This window comes from Cuculus canorus, chromosome 7, assembly GCF_017976375.1.
Source record: "Cuculus canorus isolate bCucCan1 chromosome 7, bCucCan1.pri, whole genome shotgun sequence".
Classification (NCBI taxonomy): domain Eukaryota; kingdom Metazoa; phylum Chordata; class Aves; order Cuculiformes; family Cuculidae; genus Cuculus; species Cuculus canorus.
Genome location: NC_071407.1, coordinates 17,387,230 through 17,413,628, shown reverse-complemented (window position 1 = coordinate 17,413,628; position 26,399 = coordinate 17,387,230). Strand labels below are relative to the sequence as shown.

Genomic DNA, 26,399 nt, shown 5'->3' with positions numbered 1-26,399 from the left:
TCAGGATATACATAAATGTTTTCATTGCTGGAGATATACTGTCTCTTTGAACCAAAGCATACACAATAAAGCACAGAAGATGGCAGAAGTTGAGATCAAGGAATATGAACTGACTAGAAGAATAAGGAGTTATGCACTGTGTGCTTCCAGCACTATTTAATCCCCATCTTTGATGGATCAAATGGATTTGGCAAGCAAGATCCACGTTTCAAAATCCTGTTGTGGAGGCAGTCACTGAGGAAACAGACTAACCTCATACATCACCAGAGAATGTAATGCTAACACCAGAGCTAACTGAACCCAACGTGATGGCCACAGGGTAAGCTGCAGCTGGGAGTTTTCTTTCAGTCTCTCCCAGGGCCGTGCTTTGCATGTGACAGACCTCCCAGAGACAAACTCCACTTTTCACTCCAAATTAAACTTGACTCCAAAATATAGCCATCATCTATTCATAGAATAATAAATTCATAAAATAATGGAGGCTGGCAAGGATCTGGAGTTCATCTGGTCCAACTCCCTGGTCAAAGCAGGACCACTGCAGATCTTGCAGATCCCACTGTACTGCACTTAGATCCTATCATACTACCATAACGACAGAGTAAATGTTTTGTACTTCCCTGCAACCCCTATGCTATATCCTTTGAGTTACAGAATTAAGTGCCCATCTCTGGTATTGGATACAAGCACACCGCTTTACTGCTTTTAGATTTTTAATCCACAGGATGGCAAACTTCCCTGCCCTTCTTATTCTAACCATGCTAAATTAACAGTTTAAACTGTAATTGTCACCATCACACCATTTGTTACAGACCAACAGCCAGTTAGTTTATGGGTTTGAAGATCTTTAAAAATAATTTATGGTACTTTTGTAGATAGGGTGCCCTCTTCGTTTTCAATTTAATTTATTGAAAAGTGACACCATAGGGTCAGATAGTCTGATACAACGCAGATGGTGACTGAATTTCATGCAGGTTAGCTCAGGTGGCTCCCTCCTCTCTGCACCTGATTGTTAAGATCCTGTTTTTATGTACTCAACTTTCTCTACTCATTGTGTAAGGATCTTCAGCACCAAGGCAATGAGCCATGTGCCCAGTGGGTTATAGCATTACTGTGCTTAAGTATGCTTCACTGCCCTCATCTTGGGTGACCCAAAAGAACAGACTTTCACCCTCCTAGATAATGGTATGATGATATCCAACAGACCGAAATTGAATCTAAGCAAGAACTGTACGGGGCAAAACCTACTGGAACAGCAAGAGCTGTGGTGGGTTCCTTGTTACCAGAGATTTTATAAACAAGAAATGTTAATTTCTCCACATGATAAATTCTATTTTGACCAGGGAGCGCTTAGAGATGTCTGTGTTTCTCAGTAGGCTACCGTAAGTGAACATAATGGTCCTTGTCCTTTCTTGGTCACAAACCAGTGATTAACATTCAGTGGCATAGGCAACTAGAAACACAGAATATGAAGACAGGAGAAATACAATATTTACACCATTGATCAGCCACTGACATGAATTCTGCCCTCTCTATTTCTAAAAATCTTCCATTTTCTGGGTTGATTAGGAACCCAGTCAATAGAGCTACACAGTCATGGATCTACCAGCCTTGTTCTTGTTATTAATGGATAATATTGGAGTATGGCAGTCTACCATGTCTGTGCCCTCCATCTGAGCAGAGCAATTCAGTCAGTAGCATGGTGGCTATGGAAGTCTACATATCTTGAAGAGAAGGCAGTATTTGTCTCAAAGGAGACAAAGTTTGTTCGAAAAATAATTTATACAGCTTCATGTTATCATCTGTGAAAAGAACTAATTTTCTTAATTGTTCTATTCATGTCCCCTTTATGAAGTGACAGGAAGAAATCCGGTAAGATAAGCAGGTGTTTCTTCTATAACTGAAATTACATTAGAAAACTGAAATATTTTAGGTTTCTTAGAACATCAGAACTTCTTTGCGTGTCAAAATTCTTGGAACAACTGAAACCATCCCTCTCTAATCCTGAATATCATTCTTTGAAAGAAAATATTTTATTTGAAAGATATCTCACTGCAGATTTTATTAAGGAGTATCAGATTTAACATTTTAGAAGTTAATATTTTTACAAGTGACACCTATGATTCTTAAAGTTACTACAGAAGATTACAAAAGAATGTCTCTCCATTTTTCAGCATGTTTATCTTGCCTATTTGACACTATTTTATATTTGGTTAGCTTCTCTAATCTGATTATAGTTCTATTTGTATAAGATCATGATTTGGCAGAATTGCTAACTTTTCTACAGAGAATCATTCCATTAAAAAGCAGATTTTTTCACTGAAAACATTAAACACATCAATGAACAATAAATTCTCAATTTAAAAGTATTTATACATGCAGCATGAGCCAAAACACATTCAACCTGATGTTTCAGTACTGACCAAGTAACTGTCAGCAATCTCTTCAGTTACTCCCTCTCCTTTTCCTCTGCAAATGTTATTCTTCCTACTGTACAAAAGAAGACCCTCCTATTTCCTTAACCCCCTCCAAAAACAGCGTGCAACTGTCCTCACCTACACCACGAAAAGGCTGCTTTACCCACCCCAGTGGCTGACCTTTTGCCCACTTAGCAAAAAGGAGAAGATACAGCTTTAAGCTAAGGTAAAACACATTAAACTGAGATCACTTAAAGAAATGTGACAAGCTCTTCCTGCAAGTTTTTAAGAATATTTTCCTTCCTAATTCGGTAGGTCCTTCCATGGAAACTCGGAGCTTTAAAGATAAAGCTTTCTGTTGTTTGTCATTTGGCAATGAAGCATTTGTCTAAGTTGTGAAGACTGGTAAATTTCACTTTTGTAAACATTGTAATATGACAAACTATGTCTTCACATAATTTATGACTACTACTTCTCAGCCAGGAGCTATTATTATGTAGACTATCAAATCACCAAGAAAGAAGCTCCTTGACTACTTCAACTTGAAAATGCTTGTATTAACTAATTCACAACATAAACATAATGTCTCCAGGAATTAGAAAGCTTAAAACAATAAAACAGGGCAGTGCACTTACCAGGAAACTTTACAGCTTGACAGTAAATGACAAGATCTGATAGCTCTGGGGCTATCTGTCTACTTTCCTTCTTATTTTGTGGAAGATAGAATTCTTCACCCAGCTCCATGTCATAAACCTAAGTGGCAGTGCCAGGAAGACATAATAATAAAATTACCAAATGCAAAAGTACTCGTGTATATCTTACTTATGTCCTTACAATCTTTTACCTCATTCTTCCCATATGGTTTGCTGTCTTCACCTAACACATCCCCGTGTGCAGGCTTGTGCATCAACAGCTTTACTGACACTGTGGTATTGTGCAAAGGCATCAATCAGAGCCAGCTCTACAAACTTTTAGACAAAACCCATCCATATTCAGGAGCAACTACGATTTACTAAACAGCAATATACTAGCTCAACTGTCAGATGATTTAATAAAAGGTAATGTGACTATCTGATACCAAAGTGCAGTGTTTCGAAGTTTAAATTTAGATACAAAAAAATGCTGAAGATTCAGATGAAATCTTCAGTTCCACTGATGTTAATGGAAATTAGACATCTACATAAACTCCTGGATCTAGCTTCAATGAAGTCTTTCATTGTGCAAGCAATGACAGTTAAAATTTTCAGCCAAACAGCCTGTATATGCAATAACCTCCAAGGACTTTCCTTGTACAGAATGTCAAGCATTTGTTGTATTTAACCTATTTTCTCTGGTAAGTTTCCATGTTTTGTACTATTTGTCTTCATTAAAGCACATTTGTCAGCTGATGTCTCAGTTACCTAAACTGCTCAAATCTGCTGGTTATGTGTCAAAGTGTGGCTGAGAATAAAGGGGGAAAAAGCAGAACTACCTTTCCTTTATTATTGTAAGTAGCACAATCAGCCTTCTTTATTCGTTTGGCAGTCTCTTCATTATATTCAAACTGCAGTTTATCACTTGATAATTTATTCTCAGGTCGGTCTTCAAGAATGTTATCTAAAAATTAATGGGTTTTTAATAAACATAAAGCCAAACAATTTCAATTGGAAATTTAATTTGAATTAGCAATATTTGTGCACAATTCTGTAACTCTTATCTGAATAACCAGATGCGAAAACATCCATTTACTGATCAAAGCATTCTCTTTTAGTAGTAACTTTCTACTTTAAAAATTTAATGCTCAGCTTTGGTTAATATATTGCACTTCTTTTAAAGCCCATCCTTTTGTGCTCAGAAGATGCTTAAAACAAAATCACCTAATGAATTAAGCTTGCCATCTGAAAACGACCAATATTCCTGAAAAACAAAGAACTGCTCAAGTCCAAACACAATTAACCACATCAAACACGTACATATCTTTGTGCAGCCTTCCTCTCCTTACATTTATCATGAACAAATATTTTTTACATCTATAGAAATTCCTCTTCAAAGCCACATATTTATCTGAGAATAATGCACCTACTAACTTGGTCTTTCTGGACCACAACATTGTAACTGTCACAAAAGGAATGGTTTTATTTCACTCCTGATACTCCCGATGCTTTGATCATATTCTTTTTATACACAACCAGTGTCACACATGCAGCTTTCTAACATTTCCCGACCATAATGCCACATAAAAATATTCGATTGCATTTTTATTATAACATGAAGTAGAAACCATATATTCACACTTAGCAAGCTGGAGGTGCAGTGCTGATTTCATGCAGTTAAAATGCTCAACCAAATGGCCTTTACCTTCCTGGCTGTTAGGAGCAGGAGAAGCATTAAGGACATCAGCTACAGGGAAACGGAGTCAGAGAGGGAATAAGAGTAAAGGAAATTAAGATTTATAGCCGGAGAAATGAAAATTAAGTGTCAGTCATACAACTACTGGACTTAATGCAAACCTAATGTATCAGTAAGGAAAACAAAACTGAAAATCTTTTAGACAGAACATTATTTAGATTAGTTTTGCCAAAATATCAACGTAAATGAAGACCACAAAGAATAACCACTGTAACAAAGCAAGAAACCATGCCACAGATTCCTTCATATGTTGGAAGGTGTGAATGTTCCTTGCTGGGTTCAGAGTTCTCAAACCTTCTCTTAACTAGAACATTGCTCAAACATCACTTACTGCAGTCAGATTGCAATATTTTCCTGGCAAGTCTCTTATTAAAGATCTACATTTTTCACAGCAATTTATATCTACACTATCTTCACTGAAGATATTCTGAAGTAACCAGTTAGGCCAATTTTCTAGCAAAATTCAGCTGAAGGCAGCACCAAACCCAAACTCAATAGATTTTCATATTAGCATAAACAATACTGCTATCCCTTAAGCAGTGTCAGGTCTTGAACTGCAATCATTAATTTTGTGACTATTTTTAAATCATTAAACACAGAAGCAAGTAATGCAAATAAGAGACCAACTGGAAAGAAGTCCTGTGCTACAGGGCATGCTTGAGTGTTACATCTCTGAACGCAGCACCTAGAACTTAAATGGGCACCCACGAGACTTAAAGGTCCAATAAGTGAAGTACTTTACAGTACTTGTTTGGAGACAAGAACTGGATACAGAATTCAGACTGTGGCACATTAAGGTTTTACATAGAAGCAACACTATGTTTTGTTTTCAGTACCGTGCCTGATGACACCACCTTTTGGCTGTCTCTGCACACCGAGCTGAGGATTTCAGAGAACTTTCAATAATTCCATGATCTCCCAATTAGTACTACTATTGTTGAGCTCACAATCACATAAGCAAGGTTTAAGTAGCCTGCTCTAAATGTACTACCTTATGTTTATCTACACTGAAACACATCTATATCTGTTTTGTCCCCACGGTCAGTTTTGTGATTCATTTATGGGGTTTAACAATGGTGCAGCATTTAACTATCCGAAGAGCTTCATCACTGCTGCCTCATTGGGTAAACACACTGCGATCTACTTCAATACATTCCCTGAAAATTACCGATTAAAAATAACGAGTAACCCACTTAGATGCATCCAGCTTGTTCAATCCATGCCTGGGGGTTTTGTCAAGTGTCCTCTGAGAAGAGTTGAGAGGATCAAATATTTCTGACTCCAGCTGTTTGCTCAAACAGAATCTACCAGACCCACAGCCAGAGAAGCAAAAAAAGACGCATGACTTCAGCTCAGCTGCCTCAGTGCAGCACATTCACCCTCCTATCTGTAGTTGAATCAAACGTGCCTGACTGAACCAGAGAGCTATAGATGTAATGAAAGTTACCAACTGCAGTAATTTTTATCACCTCTGACATCATTATATCCAATTTATAAACTACCCCTAAAGGTGGATTTATGCTAAACTGATGGCTCCTGAAGGCTAGGATAGCTGATGTGTAGACAGCACATGAACTTACAAGGCAACTACTCATGCTTCGCCATTTTTTCATTGAGCAGCTATCACTTTAATTGAGCCATCTTTATTGAACAAGCCAGGGACTCAGTGGCTTCTCTACCTTTACGCCTGAAGTGAACAGCTGATTATGAAAGTGTAACTAAAATAGGTACTTCAGAGGTCTCTAGGATTTGACAGTAACCAAGGAGGACTTCGAAGAATCTGCATCTTAGGTCAATTTAATGGCAGTCATGCAGATGCAAGGGATAAGCCAGTTGTGAATCTCGAGCTTTCAGGTGTCTAAACTCCTTAAGAAAGACAATACAGGCAAATGTAGAGAGAATACACTATGAAAACAATCATTTTGACATAATAAAAAGAATATAAAATATGATTTATATAGACTACAGTTCAGCACACATGGCATAGTTAAATCACCTAATGGTTGGAGTTAATGTCACACTCAAGTCTTCTACACAATCGAATTATTTTCACAGTACTAGACTACTGCACTGAAGTGCCACCGAGGACATTTAGTACATCTTTCTCTTACCTACATCATTCCTCAACTAGAATATTTATATGTCTTACTACTACAGTTCTAACAATGTTGCAATAAATAAATAAATACTGTTACCATCAGAGAGAGATTCATAGTCATAGTCATATTCATCCTCTTCATCTTCTTCCTCTTCATTGGTAGGTGTGGGGTTACTAGCACCATTGCTAGCCTGCGCTTGCATATGCGCCAGCTGGTGAGCCTACAGGAACAGAATCACTGATGACATTATTGTTATTTTAAAAAAGCAAATGAGTTTTCATCCCTGCATCTTGTTTTATTTACATGAAAGCAATGAATAGATATAACAAGAAATAAGTAAGATTCTTAAGATCCAACTAAAACAGCATTTTAAGAGCTTGAATACAAAGAAAACTTGCATTGGTAGAAAGCCACCTAAGAAGATATGAAACCTGATTAATTAAGGGAAAATCTCCACTTTGCCCATTATTCAGAGCCAGACTGCCTTTTCCCGGTCTGAGGTATCTTATTCTGGAAACAGTTTAAAACTTTTTGAAAACATGAAGAATGTCCATATACTGTACAATATGTGTGATTTACTTATTCTGATACAAGAATTCAATTATAATTAAATTGTGTTTACATTTTGGGTAAGAGCAATTAGCTTACAAGGATTCATAGAATCATAGAATGGTTTGGGTTGGAAGGGATCATAAAGATCATCCAGTTCCAATCTTAGGCCGGGGCACGTTCCACCAGACCAGGCTGCTCAAGGCTCTAATTGCTCAATGTAATTGCTGACTAACTATATACACTGTTGAACTAAAGCCACCAGAGATGAATTTCATATAGGTATAAACATTACTTGAATAACAGAGTGCGCCCAGGAAGGGAGTAAGAGAGTATTTGCTTCGCTTGAATATGAACAAAGAAACAAAGCAGAATTCTACTAATAGTCAGTACATACTGAGTATATACGCACATACTCAATGCCTGTCACTATTTCTCAACAAACATGAACAGCAAACGTTATAGCCTCAGGGTGAAAGTTCATTTAGTTTTATCACATAGGGCATGTGATGCTAATCATAATATTCTGAAATATTATAAATCTAAAATACACTAAAATTTTGTTATGTTTTATCTATACTTTATTATGTTTTTCTACTTATTTGAAAGCGTTGCAATCCACTGTGAGTCTTCCAAGCATGAATATACATTAGGTTATTCTGCTGTATATATTGAAATGGCAAACACTTCAAACACAAATGAATTATTTCTAACAAGAGTTAAGTCTCACAGCTTGTTCTTAAGGAAGGAAGGATTTTACCTTTTGTTTCAATATATCCACCGGTGTTTGATGAGCTTTGAGCTTCTTGTTTTTAAGCAGGATTTTTCTTTTCAGTTGGCCAGGTGAAGGAAGCATGGGATCATCAGAAAAGTCACTCTCAAATAAAAACTTTGTTACCAGCTTATCTCCAAATACATTCTGAAATATTGACAACACACCATCCATTACAGAAAATCCCAAGGCATATTGTTAGAATAATTTACCACAACCTATGTCCTACCTTGAAAATTTCAGCCATCTTGCGTTGCTGAGGCAATGAACAATGGTTTTCTATCGATATGATAATTGGCATGTCAGAGGTGATAAACGCATTGCGACCAATAGCTTCAACTACCTCCTGTGAGAAAAATAGGTCATTGAAAGAATACGTGACTATTCTGCATTCTGCTAATTTACTGTTAGTTGAAAGGGGAGAAAGCAAGATATATGTTTCGCCCTTTGAGGAGAAAGAATCCACAATTTGCTCTCAAAACAAGCTCCTACAGATGAACCCAGCATCTTGTTACAACAGAACTGGTAACAGCTACTTACGTTGACAATAAGAAGACAGAAAATTACACTACATATGCTACAAAAGTAATTCAAAAAGCATAATGTTTACACTTCGGTAGTTCACAACTGACATTGCACATAGTTCATAGTCTAGTAGGACTTACCCGGCTAGAATTTGTACTCTCCTAGTACGCAATTTTTTTACTTCATTACAGAAAAAGTTACCAACTTTCTTCTCATTTTTTTGTTTCTTCGTATAATTAACAGCATACCTTAAAAGATATCTTAGTAGTAAGAGTGTGGCCATGATAAATTATAGGCATCCCATCATCGCCGTCCCAGCAGTCTAATTCTACACTTCTGCAGCCTTGTAAAAGAACCTACAATGCAATTGAACAGTCTAAGCATGTAGGAGCCACAGCTGCACCCAAACAAAGTAGAAGACAGAGCGTGCAGAAAAACAGAAATGCCCAGTGATTCAGCAAAAGTACTGGAATGAGTAATCTCTGTAGAATAAACAGCCCACAGAAGCTACACCCCCCAACTAACTACGTTCCCTAGGTTGAGAGTGGGAAAATGAAGAAAGCAGTTATGTGCTTAGGAGAAATACCATAAAGCTTTGAAACTCATAGTGTCTTGCAAGACACATGGAATCTGTTTGCAGAAAGTGGTTCTTAATGTACTGCTCACTATCCTAAGGGAAAGAAACATTTCTGTATTTTTACCTGCAAAAGCAGCCATAAAGCAACATGGCAATTTATTCCAGGTTGCTATCATAACACCTTATGGGCAGAGCATCTGCAGTTTGCTGATGTTGTTGTTTTTGTTGTTGTTGTTAAATTTTTAAAACAGAAGGTCTGAAAACAATCATTTGTGGACAACCTCCATGAGGATAGTTAAAATGAAAATGTGCCAGGCCATCTTATTTAATGATATTTTTGATATTTAATAATATAATGAAGGATGGATCCAGCCATCCATCCATCCATGCATTCATCCTTTATTTATTAATTTACTTATTTTAGAAAGCCATGATTGCTAGAAAACCACTGAAGAAATTGAAGAGGAAGGATGGAGGGAAGATAAGCTAACCTTTTTGTTGGCAGCCCAGCTTATTATTGGTCTCTATTGCAATTAACTTTTTTACTCAAAACAAAGATCTTTATAATCAAAATAATTTCCAGAAAAAAAAAAATGAACGAAGAAAAAAAACTACTTTTCCTGTTCAAAACTTGAATAACTAGGTTTCGGGCAATTGTGTCCATAGCTGGCACACCACCACTTCTGTGGCAGCCAGACACGCTAAGCTAAAACAAATCACCCTTCCTCTTCTGGTGACAACCATTTGAGGGGTAAGAAGAAGCTTTTCTATATCGCACAAATTCTGAAGCCAGCTGAGCTCTATCTCACTTTCCATCTATCCCCAATACAATGCTCACATCACGCTGTGCGCTCCTACTACTGGAGCCTTCTTTGCAATTGCATTATAAAGGGAATCATGTTATCCATGCTTTCCTGATGCAGTCTCACCCCTCTGTCTTATAATGACAGGCAAAGCAGCACACGGAACGCCAAACGAGCCCTTCTGAATGGTGAGTTGTTAGCATTTAGAGTCATAAAACCACAACTTGCAGGAAGTTTGAAGCTTTCTCTAGCATTTGGTAAATACACAGACACACAAGTATCTATATACACAAACAAACACAGAACGAAAAACCCAAGAGAGTAATCATTCTTTTCCTGTTCACCAGCAATCAGGCATAAAGTCTAAAAAACTGCAGAATATTCCTAGAAATAATTTTTTTAGAAGTTATAGTTCTATTTGAAATTTGTCTTTGCAGTGCAATGTACAGCATCTGAGCAGTGCTTTTGACATTTGAATGAACTAAAGTATTAGATCAGTCTTTCCTGTGGGAAAGTCTAAATTTAGTAGGTTGGGTCAGACTGACTGGTGTCTAAATGCTATGAATCTCAAACTAAACCCATTTTTTTGCCTTAGAAAAGACATTTGAGCACAACTGTGCTTACAGGCAACTTTCCCACACATCATGTTTTCCAACTTTTTGCAAGCAGGGGTTTAGGATATTTAGATTTTTCAAAGCAAAAAGGTCATACTTCTGTGACTTGCCGCTTAAACAAACAAGGTCATGTTGAAAACCACACAATTCTGCATACCTGGCTGTACAGCTCTACTGAGGATTCCCCTTTAAGCTGATGGCCAGTAAGGTAAGTATTGTGGGAAGATTCTATGTAGTAATATGACAGTGGAAAGTTCAAGTCCTCAGCATTCTCTTGCGACTCATCATTTTTGGAGGCAAAGTTGTCTTTATCCATCAAAAATCTAGAAGATGAAAGGAAAATTTATGCTATGCTGAGTATTTGACTGTCATACAAAACGAATACATTGTTGTCATGTAGATACACACACACACACACATAAAATAATTACCTTGCAAATCCTTCAAAAGATAGCAGTCCCTGCTGGCACATATTCACACTGGGTTCAAATTTCTATCAAGACAAAGAAATTTAAGAGATATATAATGACAATTCTTAGAAACACGGCTTTTTCATGTTTTCATAACGTAGCCTGCTCATTGACCTAGCTAGCTGGTAAATAAAGCCAGTCTTTTTGTGGATAAAGTAATTAGGTGCATGCAATATGCTCATGCTTGTTTTACAAATCACTAAACAAGCACACTAAACTCATAATTGCAAATCACTGAAGCATTCAGGTTGGAAAGGATGTTGGGAGGCCATCTAATCCAACCTCCAGTTCAAAGCAGAGTTAGCACTTAAACTGAAATTAAAAAGGTTCTATAATCAGGCATCCTTCTCCTATCTACAATGCTTAAACACAGCACACCACTATCTAAAATTAGAGAGACTTGTGGTATGCTAACTTGATGTTTCCTTCGAATGTCTGTCTTTTAAAATTTGCAATTTTATATTAAATGTTGACAGTTGAAGTACACAGGTTTTAGCCTTTGTTAACTGCTCAGTAGTAGGTTAATTTTGGAGTATATTTATTATGCAAGTTTGGAGGAATTCAAAATTTTCTCCATACTTTCCAATCCCTTCAGCCATTGTATATAAGGGAATACAATGTTCATGTTTGCTCTGGAATTTTTTTTATAATAAAGTAAAAACATAGGCAAATGGGTTTTTTAAGTTTCAAATTAGGGTTAAGCTCCATCAAAGGTGGTCACAGACAAGGAGAAAATAACGCACTGTCATGTATAGTTTTCTCAAGTGGCGACATCACTTTCCGCATAAACCACAAACAGGCAATAAAACTGCTTATTTGCATGGGTTTTTTCTTTTTATGGACATACTTATGGACATGATTTTACAGTCCAGAATTAAGACAGTATTAAGTTTTAAATTCAAGTAAACTGTAGTGACAGCATCAGTGTGAAAGTGATATCCACAAAGATACGTTATTCTGATTACAAGGTGGGCAATGCTAGTGGGGAAAATAAAAATAACAAGAGGTCAAGTAAAAGGAACTTCAAGATATTTGTATTCCAGACCTGGATTATACTGAGGATTTCATCATAGGTGCAGTGTTCTCCTTGGCAATTCACTAGGAAGTCGTTTAGCTGCTGGATTCCCACTCCAAATATTCCCAGTGATGTGCTTTCCACTCCAGTACCATTGGTTACAATACTGGCAGCAGCAATAGCATCAGATATTTGCCTCTGGTTGTCTGATAGTTGCTGCTTGCTCTTAATGAACAAACCAAGGTCTGAAACATTCCTAGTCAACAAATCTTAAAAGAAAAAAACAGGAAATATAAACTACATAATTATGTGTATGACAATTATGTGTACTGTATCAAATATAATATATAATACGCATAAATATCTGACTGAATCTTATCACAGTGACATAGTAAATTAGAACAAAACCATCTTGTTTCTATTCACTAATAGATGAAAGAGTATTAAGCATGTATGAAAATAGTGGGAGTGGACTATAAGTGTTCAGATGCCATAACCTTTAACACGGATTTACACCCTCTCACACATTCACCCAGGAGCTTCCTGCTTCCTCTCGCTACCACATGCAGCTTCAAAGCCCTTCCTTCACCCCATGCCCTTGCTGTGTGATCACCATTTATCTTCTTCCAGTCTCATGCCAATGTACTGTACTGCACCCTCTCCACAAGCTGCTTGGTAAAAAGATGCTTTTCTTTAAATGTGGACAAAGCTCCAGATGCAGATTATAGCAACTGGGGAAAGCAAAAGGGGACAGAGGTTTCTTTCTCCCTTGTTCCACATAAAGCAGATCTACTAGGAAACCAGATAGGGAAAAAAACAACCAAATGAGACACAGGGCACAGACTCCTCATTTCTCCTCCCTAAATTTACTCAGTGATTTAGCCCTCCCAGAGCTCCTGCAACCAGATACAGATCCCTGTGTTGGACCCAGACACTCAGCAACAAGTTTTCTGCCTCTGCTATACTGATTACAGACATATCTGGCTAATGTAAATAAGGAATATTTTTCCTCCCCTTTACTTCTGAACAAATAATTTGTCTAAAATCCTGCTAAATAGGCATTAGTGGAGGTTCAGAAGCAATCAGCTACTTAAACTTTTAATTCACAGTTTTTTATGAGATCGACTGCCACACTTTTTCTTAAGGCCAATAACTGAAGGTGCTCAGCAGTCTAACAGCTGTATTTCTCTTTTTAACAAACCTAAATCAGGCTGGAATCCACTGCTATTTTCATCAATCTTCAAATTAGTGTAAAGTGGAGCAGGCTCCAAACCAGATCGATTGCAAGGCACAGCATAGACATCAAAAAGGTCTTTCAGATCCTTGCGGCTACGGACACTGTGAAAAGAGTTGAAAAGTTAAATTTTTGCTTTTTTATAAAATTGGATGAATGAGATCAGCACAAAACAACGGTATGTTTTACCTGAAAGATTTGAAGAGCTCTACAAATTCCACAAATGTCATGTTACTATCAGACACCATGAAGTTCTGAAAACCCTTCATTCCTCCTTTAACACGGCCATGCCAGCTGCTGCTGCTCCATGTGCTAAATAAGGAAAAAGACTGCTGTAGCTTGGTAACATTAAATTTCTACTTATTGAATATTACACATTACTGCATTAACACTTTATTTGTGCTCTCCTTGATGTATTTATTACCAATATCTGGAAGAAGCAAATAAAACAGTGTCTTATAAGATGTATAATGACAGTTTGTACCTTCTTATTTTACAGCAGCTATTCTTTTCCCTCAAGACAACTGCAGACTTTGCCAGAATTAATAATGTATATGCATGCTATTTAAAACACTTCCATGTGCAAAAGGGTCTGATGCAGATGGCACAAAGGAAAGCACTCTCGTTTTCCTTTTAAAGAAAACATGTCAGTGTTCTGCATACAAAGTTCACTGAAGATTTGCTAAGGGAAAAATAAAATTGATGCAGAATTTCTTAAAGCTCTGTGCTATCAAAACAGAATAGTGATATTCTGACTTGATATGCAAGGAAAACAAATATTTTCCTTGTGCACCCAGAGTTTCTTATATCTGGCAACATTAAAGGTGCAGATTTTAGGAACCATAACACTTCCTCTTTCCTGACACTCAACCTTCATTGTTTCTGAGTCCATGGGTTTCCCGGATACTTCTCAAGAACAGTTGCAATTATCATCAGACACCTCAAAGGTATATCAAGCTACAGTCCTCCTCTTCTTTTAGGCTTGGATAGTAGCCTCCAGAGGCTATTCCATTCTAAAAACGAGGCTCTAATGATTTCCTCCTTTCAGCTTTGTGGGCAGATAGATGGAAATCAGACTGGAATTTCTTGAGAGCAGAGACAGAAACTGATCACAGAAACAACTAGCTCTTTGGTGCTAATTATTTTAGTTGACTTGAGTAATATCAAGTCCAAATAATTTCTTTATAACTGCAACCAATAACCTAAGTTGTGCAGGTGAACAAAGTTTTTGAAGCAGAACCAGTACATTTCCAAAACCACATCCCAAAATCTTCAGGCTACAGGATTTGCACTAGTAAGTGTAGCCAGGCCCCAACTTGAACTATCCCCCCAGCAGTACGACCAAGTCCTTACTGAATTTCATATACTAATTTGCAATGATAGGCTGAGCTCTTTAGCCCTTTCCTGGGTCTAAACACCAATAAAAACACACTGCAGAAATGGGATCTGCCAGCACCAGCATCCTGAAAAGGGAGGGATTTAAGCAGCCAGCACAAATACCAAGAACTGTTTAGCTTAAACTATAACTTAATCTGGAAGTTACAGTATTTGTTTCAAAATATCAGCTAGGTGACTGTGTTTCAGACTTCATCACTCTATAATGTTAAACTCTATGCAGCCGTTACACTATGAATTCTGCCGTCAAATTCAGTCCAACTAGTTCCAATAGCTGTGACGGAAAACCAGGACCAGCTTGTTGTCCAGTGTTCCTAAAGACATTTGCATTCCCCTGCTGCAAACAGGCAACTTTTTACACAAATATGCTAGATCAGATTCTTCAGCTCACTCCTGGTCTGCAATAGATGCATGCAATTGAAAACAGAATGTGATTTAAAAGTATCAATAAATACCATTTACTTTAGTTGATAACGTTCAATTTGTTTGACATGACTATGCAAGTACTGACACACCGCATATAAATTTTTGGCTGAAATAATTCCTAACATTTTTATCAGACAAGGAAAATAAGCCATGATGAGGAAAGTCTCTTGACTCCAGAAAACAGACTGGAACTGTAGAGTTCCAAATGGAAGACCAGCAGCAGATGGTAACACACAGCATTTCACCAAATCTGATCACTAGAGATTATCTTCCACAACTGTTCCTGGGTAAAAAACGTAGGGCGTTTAAAACAAGCCATCCCCACCCCCTAGAAAGCCCCACTAACACAAATGACCAAGACTGCAATTAGCAGCAGTCTGGATTACACCTGTATACAGCTAATAAGACAGGCAGTTTACTCTCTCTTCACAAAAAAGCCCCCATCTTGAAATTTTCTGTTACCTGTTTCTCAGTGGTTTTACCACCCTTTCCTCTGCTTCCTTCACCTTACAGATGGCATTAGATTCCCAAAGAACTTGGAAATTTGCTGGATGCACATCTGCTTTGAAAGAATGACAGAACACAGCTGCAGCCTCGCTGTGTTTGGAAATTATCTGGGCATCTGGATTGTATGAGGATTTATTCTCAATGTAAATTATTTGTAAGGAGGTCAGGAATATCAAGGCTGTGAGTCATATATGTCAAACCAGCATTTTTCATTCTCTACCTATAAGAATTACTATTATTTAAAATTTACAACAAAGATATATAAAGTTGGGAAGAGCTCTACCAAGCAACACTGAGGAGTCTCCAGATAACTTTGCCAGGGAAAACCTGTCATAACTCAGGGAGGCCCACAGTGCTAAGCTGTGCAGGGATCTGTACAAAAACCCAGAACTGAGAGGATTTAAAGGAACACTAGCTGTCCTTCCCCCAGGAATGCATGTTCTCCGTTGAGCCTTTTAATCTCATTTAGAGAAAAATAATTAATTTGGCATAAAAGCAAAAAGCAGATTTGCAAAACTGAGAAGCATTTTCCAGAGGTAGTAAAGCAGTATTTTTTCAGTTTAATGAAAAAGAAAGCTGTTCCAATGCTTAAATAAAATAAGAAAAATGTCTTACAGAGATAAATCCTAGTCTGGCATGTTCATCCCATAGTTGTGAAGACAGAATAAGATGGCATTTAAAGAACATAGCAAGAGTTTCAGAAAGCAGCGTTAAAAGGAGAAGCAACCCACCAGAGATGTCCACATGTGTTCTACTCACTTCTATTGCCAAATCTAACCATTTTAAATGTAAAAAAATAATCCCTAAGAAATACACAACATAACCCATTATACAAGACATCTCAGAAATAAAGTTTTGTCAGCAGCAGTAATCTCTTCCAGTGTTTACCACTGCTCTCCTGGAAACTTCATGATTCAAACTCATAACCATATCACTCTGTTAAAAAGACACTGGAAGGCCTCTGTTAAGAGCGTCTTCTTCTATGCACTAACTCACTGCACAACCACAGCATAACCTTTTGCATTGCCTAAGTAACACAAAAAGGATTAACTGAATGTTCACGGAGGAGAGGCCTGTAAGAGAAAGATTTCAAATCCGTTCCTTCAGTTCCTGAGATAGTACTGCAATCATCACCAGGAACGTCAACAAAAGTTAGTAATCCCCCAGGTAGAAATGACTGGTGCTGAGAAACCTCAGAACTTCACATATCCATAACATTTTGGTTGATTTTCATTATACAGAAGACGTCTATACAGTTTGGAGAAGACGTGGAGAAAGAGCTAAACTCCATATCTGCGTAGTTTTGGAACAGCATTCCAATCTGCTTCTGTAACATACAAGCATGCTGCTCCAGGACTTGCAAAAAAAGCTATCCTCAGATTCATGCTATTCCAGCTTAAACATCCTATGTTGTTCTTCAATGTGTCTATCAAAAGGCTAATGACATTGCTGGCATTGTTTTTGTCAGATTTCATCAGTTTGGCACAAAACCTACATTTGATGTAACAGCAACTTTTCTGGTTTTTAATCAAAGTATTGATTTCATCCCTACCTAGACTGACTCTTGTTTGAAGACATTACAGGAGAGGAAACTGGTCTGGCTGGTGAAGATGATGTAGCTCCTAAATTAGGAGATCCAGATGCTGTCAGAGAGTGAGCTCTTCTTGATGGCAAGTTGTTAGATGGACAAGCATTAATAATAATATTTTGATCTATGGAGAAAAAAAAAAAGTTTGCAGCATAATTACAACATCTGACCAAACAAAAATGCTTTTGTCCAAGAGTTCTGTAGCATAAGTAAGACACTAAAGGGATTCTAGATTTGTCCCTAGGTAGTCAAGAAATACAATCTGAACAACACTAATATACTCATTTAATCTGAATGGAAAGGAAGTCCTACTGAAACTAAATGAAAGAACAATCATGAACAACTACAGAAATTAATTCAAAAGCTTATAGCATTTGTAGTTTCAACTTCAAAAGAAGTTTTATTTCATAAATGTATTTTTAACACTACAAAAAATGTCTGTATAAAAATACTTAGAGCAAAATCTTGAGGGACTTTTAAGTACTGGAGTAATATATCTACCTGGTTCTTCTTGTTCATCAATATCTTGAGGATCTGAACCACTTCTGTTACGATATTCCTTACAGCTTTTTGCCTTTCGAGTTGCCATTTCATCATCAGTGGCCTCTCCACTTTCACCCTAGAAATAATGAACACCATAATAAACATCCCCAGAACACTACCATTCCCATTCTTTACCAGTTCAATCTGTAACACAATCATGAGATAAATCAGCTATTCCTTATGAAACAGACTTCTGTAAGGCTGACACCAGTAGAAAAGAGACAACATAAACATGATGAAGTGTGGGACCATTAGGTGTTACCTCAGTTTGACATCACACAGAAGATGACAATGATTGCGCCTCTCTAAAGTGGTGCAGCTGGTTTTATACTACTCCGCTGGTGCACAGGAGCCCTAGAGAAGATGGATTTTGTCATTTGAGGATCTCCCCTCCTTGCTCACTAGAACATGTGGATAGCATAGAGCTGCTAGTCCCTGTGTTTTCCTCTCTCCTGGCTATTGCTGAAAGTGGTTGAGTCCAGGAAAAAAGAGACTGACAGATGGAGTCCAGTGTTCCTGTCCAGTGTTCCTACATAAAAGCTGTGTGCTAATCTGAGGTGGAATAACTGGTGACATTTTTGGAAATGTGAAAACAAAAAGGAGCAAGGAAACTGACACCAGCCTCCAAACATCACTTTGCATGTTAATATTTTTATTATTACCAAGATTTTACCTTTATACTGTGGTAGCACCTAAAGGTCTCAAGATTCTGTCCCCGTCTGGTAGCACCAGTGCCCACATGACCTGAGAATACTTCAAGCATGAAAAAAGAAACCCAAACTCTTGGAAAGCAATAAGCCCCAAACCTAAAACTGCAATGAACAGTTCTAAAATTATCATCTAATGAACAGTTCTAAAATTATCATCTAACTTCTTTTCTCTAGTTCAGAACCCATTTAGCTACACAACAACTGTAGGAAGTCAACAAATCAGCCAGACAAACTGCAAAATACACGAATAACAAAATATTCTACCCTCATGAGTACTTTCTTCTTTTTCTTAGCTGTGCTTATTCCCAGAGTGTTGTTTCTCTGTACACTAGCTTTCTCCATGTTTTTGGTGAGAGTTCCCGTGCTTGTGTTTCTTGCACTCCATCGTCTGCCTCCAAACAGTTCAATAGCCTGAGCCAAGGTTGGGCCTTCAAACCTTCCATCCTCCTACAAAAATCGTCAGTGTTAACAAAACAAGGAGAACAAGAACAGAGACATTTTTCTTAAGCAATAATACAGACATTTCTGAGGAACCAAGGAAAGACAAAACATCAAGACGAGGCAATTTTTAATTATTCCATGAATACCAAAGGACTATTTAGTTTGCTATTGTGGGGTTTTTTTGGCCATAACTCTCATCACTCGGTATTTCAGCACCCTTTTCAAGCACAGTCATTGCTTTTTTTAATAAAATATTTATTCCAAAACTCCAAATATGAACAGTGTGATAATAATAATAATAAAAAGTTTGACAAAACATTATATGGACAATTAGATGTTATTAAATTAAGCTGTGTTACGAAGTTGGAGATTTGGTGCTCATCTTTAATCTTAGCTTACTTATAATAGAAACTAATTGCATTACATTAAGCTGTTGACATCTCTGAACTTTTCTTATACAAAATCACCACATCTTTTACCTGGTAAAGGCTGACATACTGTTTCCGTAGCCACTGTAGTCTTTGATCAGGGAACCTCCTCATTTTTCTTACAGCTTTAGTCAATTCCAGCAATCCATCATACAGCATTCTGGCAGTATATTTTGGAGCAACAAAGTGCAGCAACTTATTATCAGTAGTATGAAGTCCATAAAGTAGCGTTACACCATTTTCTTCAAGGGACATATTACAAAGTTTATTTTGAACACACACAGTGTGCATATCAATGCCAGAGTGTCCCATATATACAGCCTTGGCTGAAAACAAGTCCAAAAATCCTTCCACCAGTCCAGTATTACCAAGCAACTGGTATTTACCAAGTTCAGCACTACTACCCAGCACACTCAGTTTTGCCTTAGCATTTGCAGGACAAACCGTTGTGGGTTTTGTCCAAGTCAAAGTACTATTGTCAGGTTGAAGTTGAAGAAAGCAACGTGCTGAAAGATGTGTCTCTTGATCGTAATGGATGACAGTTGCTCCTTGTTGCATGAACTGATGGACATCAGCCCTGATAGACAACACGTACCAGGGTATAAGTTCTATCCCATGGCAGAAAGCCTTTTGCTGCTCTTCTGTTGAATTTGTGTCCCATTCTTTCAACTGCTCAAATATATCACTTTCAGAATCCGAAAGATCTCCAATTATAAATCTGTATGTGAATGAAAATGAGAGACTTATATTTAGTGATACATGCACTGATTTATAATACATTTGATGAATATTTTTTCTGCTGTAGTTTAAATAAAAGGAATAATACTGTCACTATATAATTTGGATTTACAGGAACATGTGTAGTTTTTACAGTAAAAAAATTTATGTTATTGCAATTTTGAATTAATACACGCTGCTATAATTAATTACAACTCCTGTTAGAATATAATCATATTTTCTCAGAACTTTCCAAACATTACATTAACAGTAAAAAACTTCAGTTTGGATCTTAAAGCCAAGTGATTCTAGTTGCTAAATCCACAGAATAAGACTGCTTTGTCTGAAATATCAAATACCATATATGGAAACTGTTAGCAGGACTTAGAGGCCTGGAGACAGAACTTCTAATCTCTGATCTATTTTTTATTTAATGTGCAGACCTTTCACATTACATAATTCTCTGATTAACACTTGTAAAATAGTGGTTAAAATATATACCTTCCTCAGAAGAATACAGCAAGAATTTTATCAGACACTTTCCATTAGAAAATTTAATTTTACTCAAGAAAAATATTAACATGAAACTTGTATGCAGCAACCAAAATTTTTGAAATATTTTACCATAATTAGAAACAGTGGATACAGAACAACAATACCAAACTAATAAATGACATAGTTTAAATAAAATTTCTTCCCTGCAGAAGCTTCTAACATGAATGAATGTACAAATGTTAAATATTTTGATACTGCTTTAATGAACATAAAAAGAGAGGAAACTGCTTGCATTACAGCAGAACTAATGAAGCACATCTTCCTAATAATATCCAGCCAATAAAATCCAAACCAGCTTCCCCTGCACATTCTTCAAGGCACCTTGTCCTAACACACCCTCAGGGCTTCCCTTTTGTATCGCCAAAGTACTCTTGGTTCCTGCCCGTGTCCTACCAGCTAAGCAAAAGACAATTCATGTTGCAACTTTTTCCAAGTCACAAATGCCAGGCCACCATTAGCTCATTCTCAAACTCTTCTCCACTCAGCGCACTAATTAATTTAAACTTTTTCTTTATTCTACACATCAATTCTAATGATTCCTCTATGAATTTATTAATCAGTGAGATCTCTACGTCTTTGCCAAATTTAGGAAAACGTGACCAACAGGATGAGGATTTACTGCTTGTGGTGAGGGGACTGATTAAGGCAGAATAACTGTATCAGCCTTAACCATAGTTCCATTTACTCAAGAAACCTTCCTAAAAATAAAGGTCTATGCATTATAGCTGAGCTGCTATAAATTGTCTTACCAGAGTCTTAGCAGACACATGTATACAAAAATATTTACCTGTATTATACAAAATAAAGATTTTCAAATTAAACAAACAAACAAAGCAGCTCTTTCTCCCCCATGCCGTCAAAACAATCAAATACATCTCTGCAAAAATGCTAAAGAACGTATTCTGAGACTAGATGTGCATGGCTGGAGGAGTATAGTGGAGACAGAAAAGGCAGAGTTTTGTTTATGCCTTATTTCCCATTTGACAGCACTGGCATGCTGCAGATTAATATCTACAAGAAGCAGGTAAGCCAAGCACACACATGTAATCATGTACAGAAACATAACCTCTGACATGAGCTGCCAAAAGCGACACAGCTATCAATTATTGAGAAGACACTTACAGAACCTGGTTTGAATCAGAAGCTTTCTTTACATGTGCTGCACTGAGATGCAAGGAAATAAAAAGAAAGACAAAAGGAAATATTAAAACAGATTGCAGTCTTAGAGGAGAAAATTGTATGGGGTAGAAAAAGGAAAAAACGTGAACTTTTCCTCTATTACTTTAAAAGGTGTTTATTGTCATCAGGAAAGCTTAAAAGTGAAGATGCAATCAGGCTAATGAAGAAATGCATCAAAGTTTAGAGTATCTTAATAGGTCAACTGATTCACAGTTCTACAAAAACTGTATTTCAAACTTTAACTTTTTTGTCTTTTCCTACCTACCTTTATATATTTATTTGAGAACTGTCAAGACAGAGTTCTAGCAAAGATTAAAGTTTGGGTTTTACGTAGCAAGTACAGACAATAAAGGTGATTCGACAGGTCACTGATTACAGAGTTGCAGAGTTTATTTACTAAAACAACTGGGAAAGTAACTATACCCATTACCTACTGATTTTATTAGATGCCTTTCTTTTTACTTCAAATCCAACTAACCTACCAGCTTTGGTGGGTTCATGTTCAACAATACTAAATACTAAATACTGAATACTGAATACTAAATACTATATACTAAACCAAATGAACAACAGGCAAACTAATTGAAAATCTTCCTTGCAATTCTGAAGTAGTGAGAAACGTGTTATACAGTGCATTTTTCTGCCTTTAACACCACAACACTACAATTATCAGGTAATACATTACACAATTTGGATTTTATAATACTGTATGCATATACGACTTAGGATTCACAAGAAAGAGACTTAAGTTTATTTCTTAGAATTCTTTTGTTCATAGCATCAAAAATAAAACAAACATTGCAGCCTCCATAGAAAAGGCCTATAGAATATGGCTTTTCAGCCTCTGCGTCTCACCCATCTCTTTGAATGCCCAGGAAAGAGATGGCAGGTGAATACGGAATTTCCAAAGTCTATGAGTACTTGAGCTAAATTAATCCTTTCTGAAATATTTTTCTACATGTCATTATCATGTTTAAAATCAGTACTTACTGGACCAGAACCACAGATACAAATAACTGAGTAGTCAGTAATCTGAACCAGGAAACATAACTTTAATTACCTACCTGTCATATTAGCTCCTTTTAAAAAACATTTAATTCCTACTTCTATTAGAGCAGAACTTACTACATTATATTTAAATATAAAGAATAAATAACTAATTTACCAAGACTTCTCTAGCTTATTCTCCATTTGAATTGTGAGTTGCAAGCTGATTTTAAAGCATATTAATTAAATACAATTCCTGGAAGAAAGCATTTAAACTAGAGTAAGTCAAGAGACAACATAAATGGACAGAGAAGCGAGTCTGTCTTTCTTGGTTTAATCTCCTGCTCTGCTTTCCAGAAGCAACTAAGGCCAGATGTGAATAATTTTATTAGAAACTCTTCTTTCAGGAAATAATGATTATTTATTTGAAATGAGATTTAGAATTGCATGGTAATGAAATAAATGCATTTTAAACAGGAAGATGGTAGTTCCTTCTCAGGCAGTCACTTATTAGATTTTATGGTTAAGTAGCTGAGATATGTTGGATACTTCTCAAGATATGGATTTTTCTGATACACATTATCAATATAATAAATCAAGCAGTGACCTGAATTTGCTCTTTTATGGAAAACTTCATACAATTTTACAGCGCTTCACCACCCTTCACTTCCAAAAGAGTACATTTCTTTTACTTAATTTGAAGTTCCTCTAACATGGTTACTCAGTTTAAAGCTGACCCACCTATGTCTATATGGGCTACAACTCCCCTGCAAAGCAACATTCTAAAAGATCAAGTGATGCAACTTTGCATTTACTGTATTTCTCTCTGGTGAGTAGTACAGAATATACCAGGTCTTCAAAGCAAAAACCTGAGATTACTGAACACTGAGCTTTTTTACAAAAGGCACAATTAAGTAAACTTTAATGCAAAACAGAAGAACTACAGCAACCTGAAAATTCAAAACGTGCACAGACTTACAAATGTTTTCTGGACATAAAGTAAAAGCCCCAGACAAACATGTCCTTAAAAGAGGAGGTCTTTTGCAGGATAATAAATAACCCTTATTTTGAAAGGGGCAGAACACTGCTCGAGCATGTAGAATGTAATGTTCTGAACTCTGATAACAGATACGTCCTGGTGCTATTCCTGTCACCACAGATCAAAATTGTAATCGTAACAGTGGATTTTTAGAGCTCTATGTGTAAGACAAAAAGGATTTACCCTTATCGTGACAGGAAGTAATTACATCATGAGGGAAAATATAACTATACAGAGAGTTTCCAAGCATTTGAGTATCAGATTCTTAGCATAACTGCAGAGGAGAAAAGTTCTGAATTGAAAGAGGATAAATAGAAGGGAAGATGTTAAAGTCGCCCTTACTTCTAAAAGTAAATTAAAGATTAAAAACATGAAATATACAGGTTAAGACAGAAAAATGAAATAAGACCTACTGGTACCGGGTTTTGTCCTTCAAAGAGTTTTTTCTTGAATTGCTCCCTTCACTAAAATTATCTTCACCCTCTTCAGATTCTAAACTGCGATTGCAGCTCCGAATAGTTTGAAAGATATTGTTTGCTGTTGATTCTTTTTCTGGATTACTTAGACCATCTTGGCCTACTCGTTGCAAGAAATTATCTTGTCCACTGTAATCTGAAACAAACTAGAGAGACCTAAAAGATTAGTATAGTAATAAATAGAATATTGTGCCATCTGCTTCTCACCGGAGAATTTTTTTACAAGAATTAAGAGTATTTGGCATATATTTCCTATTAGTTTCTAATGGGATTATGTACCTACTTCCATCCTAAACAGACCAAATCATTGCAAAAAGCAAGTAAGATCTGTTACAATAACTAGTGAAAACTGTTTTAAATCCTAATCTTTCCATGTAACAGGGACATATTTTCTTTCAAAATCCAAACAATAAAACTCAAAGGAATTGCTTCTTTTCACAGAGAGAAGCTTGGTCCACTGAGCTTCTGAACTTCATTTTTAAGGAACTGAAAATTTTCTGGTTCCCAATGAGTTAAGTGGAAGGTCAGAGCTTTTCAATAGTTACACTTTCTGGGATTTACATACTTACTTTACCCAGGGTATAAACATGATCTTTTAGTACTATTGTTAAGTACTAAGAGTACTTACTTTGGTATTAACGTTACTACAATAGTGAACTAGGTATAAACATCCTAATCTAAACTGCTACAATAACCACAGGAATTCAGTTGAGGTCCATGTAATTGAACAGCCTGGTACTAGTCGGTTTTATATACCTTTAATTACATGATGCCTTCATATAAAATAATTAATATAAAATCAAGCACTGGATGGCTATGTACATGACCTCGTAGAATATCAGTCCCATTTACCTCTAATGTTTCATCCTGGGAATTATATCGTGGACAGAGTCTGATGAGGCTTGATGCTCCATCCAGAACTTCACAAAGCTCTTTTAAAAATACACCACAAAAAGGAACAACTTTACAGCCTGGAATATTCAGTGCCCGGTTCACCACTTTCCTGTATTCAGACGATGACTCATGTTGTGCCATAGCATCTTTCAGACTTCGCATAGTTTCAATATCAGTCTGATCCATAAACTGCCACATTTTTAAAACTTTTCTTGACCTATTGCAAAAAGAGATCACAACATTTTTTAAAAAATTTAAAAACAATTTACATACATGTTCAACACCCACGGCTTGTATGGAATGCAGGAAATTATCATCATTACTCAGAAAAGAATGAATGAACACAAGGTCATTATTTTTAAGAAAATTCTGGTTAGTGTACCCTTTCTGCCATCTTTGAACCATTAAAGAACAAAACTAAAAACTAAAAAGGAGAAACAAGCAGACATTTTAATAAAAGCCCAGTTGCATGAGGCATACAAGCAGGTTTTCTGACATTTTCATTGTGTCATTGCCTTAAACTTGTAAGGGCCTAGGAAGGAATAAGAAAAGATTAAGGATATGTCATAAAGATAAAACAAATGGTTCATTACAAATTCCTCTCGTTGTATTATGAACAATCCATAGCAATTTTTTTTTAGTTAAATTTATTTAAAATAATTTACATGTTTTCCCCATTTCACTCACAAAATGAACTACTGATTTTCAGGGAAAGAAGTCAGTCAGGACCGTGTTCCAGCTCTCGCACACTAATGCAGTGCAGCAGATTAAAAGAATGTTCAATTTCATCCTGATGCTCCCCCGAGGACCGTGAGTACTGCTGAGAGGTTTCTGAGCTGAATGCCTATGCAGTGTCACAGCCTTTCTCCCCACTCCTGGCCCCAGATACCAAAAGCTCTGTAGAAATGCTGACAGTAGAACATCCTTAACCCATTTTTTTGTACCTGTGCCAGAAACACTGCTAATCAGCAACAGCCGCCTTCTCCTCTCTCCCCTCCCCCGTGCTGTGCAGGTGTATTAGGTACAAAATTAAGCCCTCAATTGACTTTGCATT

At 36.7% G+C, this 26,399-nt stretch overlaps 1 protein-coding gene across 3 annotated transcripts in view; it reads right to left on the bottom strand.

Moving 5' to 3' along the window:
- Positions 1-26,399, bottom strand: part of PLCE1 (phospholipase C epsilon 1) — a 143,808-nt gene that overhangs the window by 11,902 nt on the left and 105,507 nt on the right. The window contains exons 6-23 of one of the 3 annotated variants that reach the window (XM_054071401.1): positions 25,304-25,562; positions 24,389-24,597; positions 21,893-21,934; positions 19,550-20,216; positions 18,894-19,076; positions 17,878-17,995; positions 17,341-17,500; positions 13,650-13,772; positions 13,428-13,564; positions 12,257-12,495; positions 11,173-11,234; positions 10,899-11,064; positions 8,996-9,103; positions 8,452-8,568; positions 8,211-8,369; positions 6,998-7,121; positions 3,886-4,010; positions 3,050-3,167 (exon numbers count right to left, since the gene is read on the bottom strand). In XM_054071401.1, the coding sequence (XP_053927376.1) occupies positions 3,050-3,167; positions 3,886-4,010; positions 6,998-7,121; positions 8,211-8,369; positions 8,452-8,568; positions 8,996-9,103; positions 10,899-11,064; positions 11,173-11,234; positions 12,257-12,495; positions 13,428-13,564; positions 13,650-13,772; positions 17,341-17,500; positions 17,878-17,995; positions 18,894-19,076; positions 19,550-20,216; positions 21,893-21,934; positions 24,389-24,597; positions 25,304-25,562 (3,116 nt within the window). The remainder of the gene's footprint in view (positions 1-3,049; positions 3,168-3,885; positions 4,011-6,997; positions 7,122-8,210; positions 8,370-8,451; positions 8,569-8,995; positions 9,104-10,898; positions 11,065-11,172; positions 11,235-12,256; positions 12,496-13,427; positions 13,565-13,649; positions 13,773-17,340; positions 17,501-17,877; positions 17,996-18,893; positions 19,077-19,549; positions 20,217-21,892; positions 21,935-24,388; positions 24,598-25,303; positions 25,563-26,399) is intronic. The other 2 variants (XM_054071402.1, XM_054071403.1) reach the window with 2 other exon arrangements.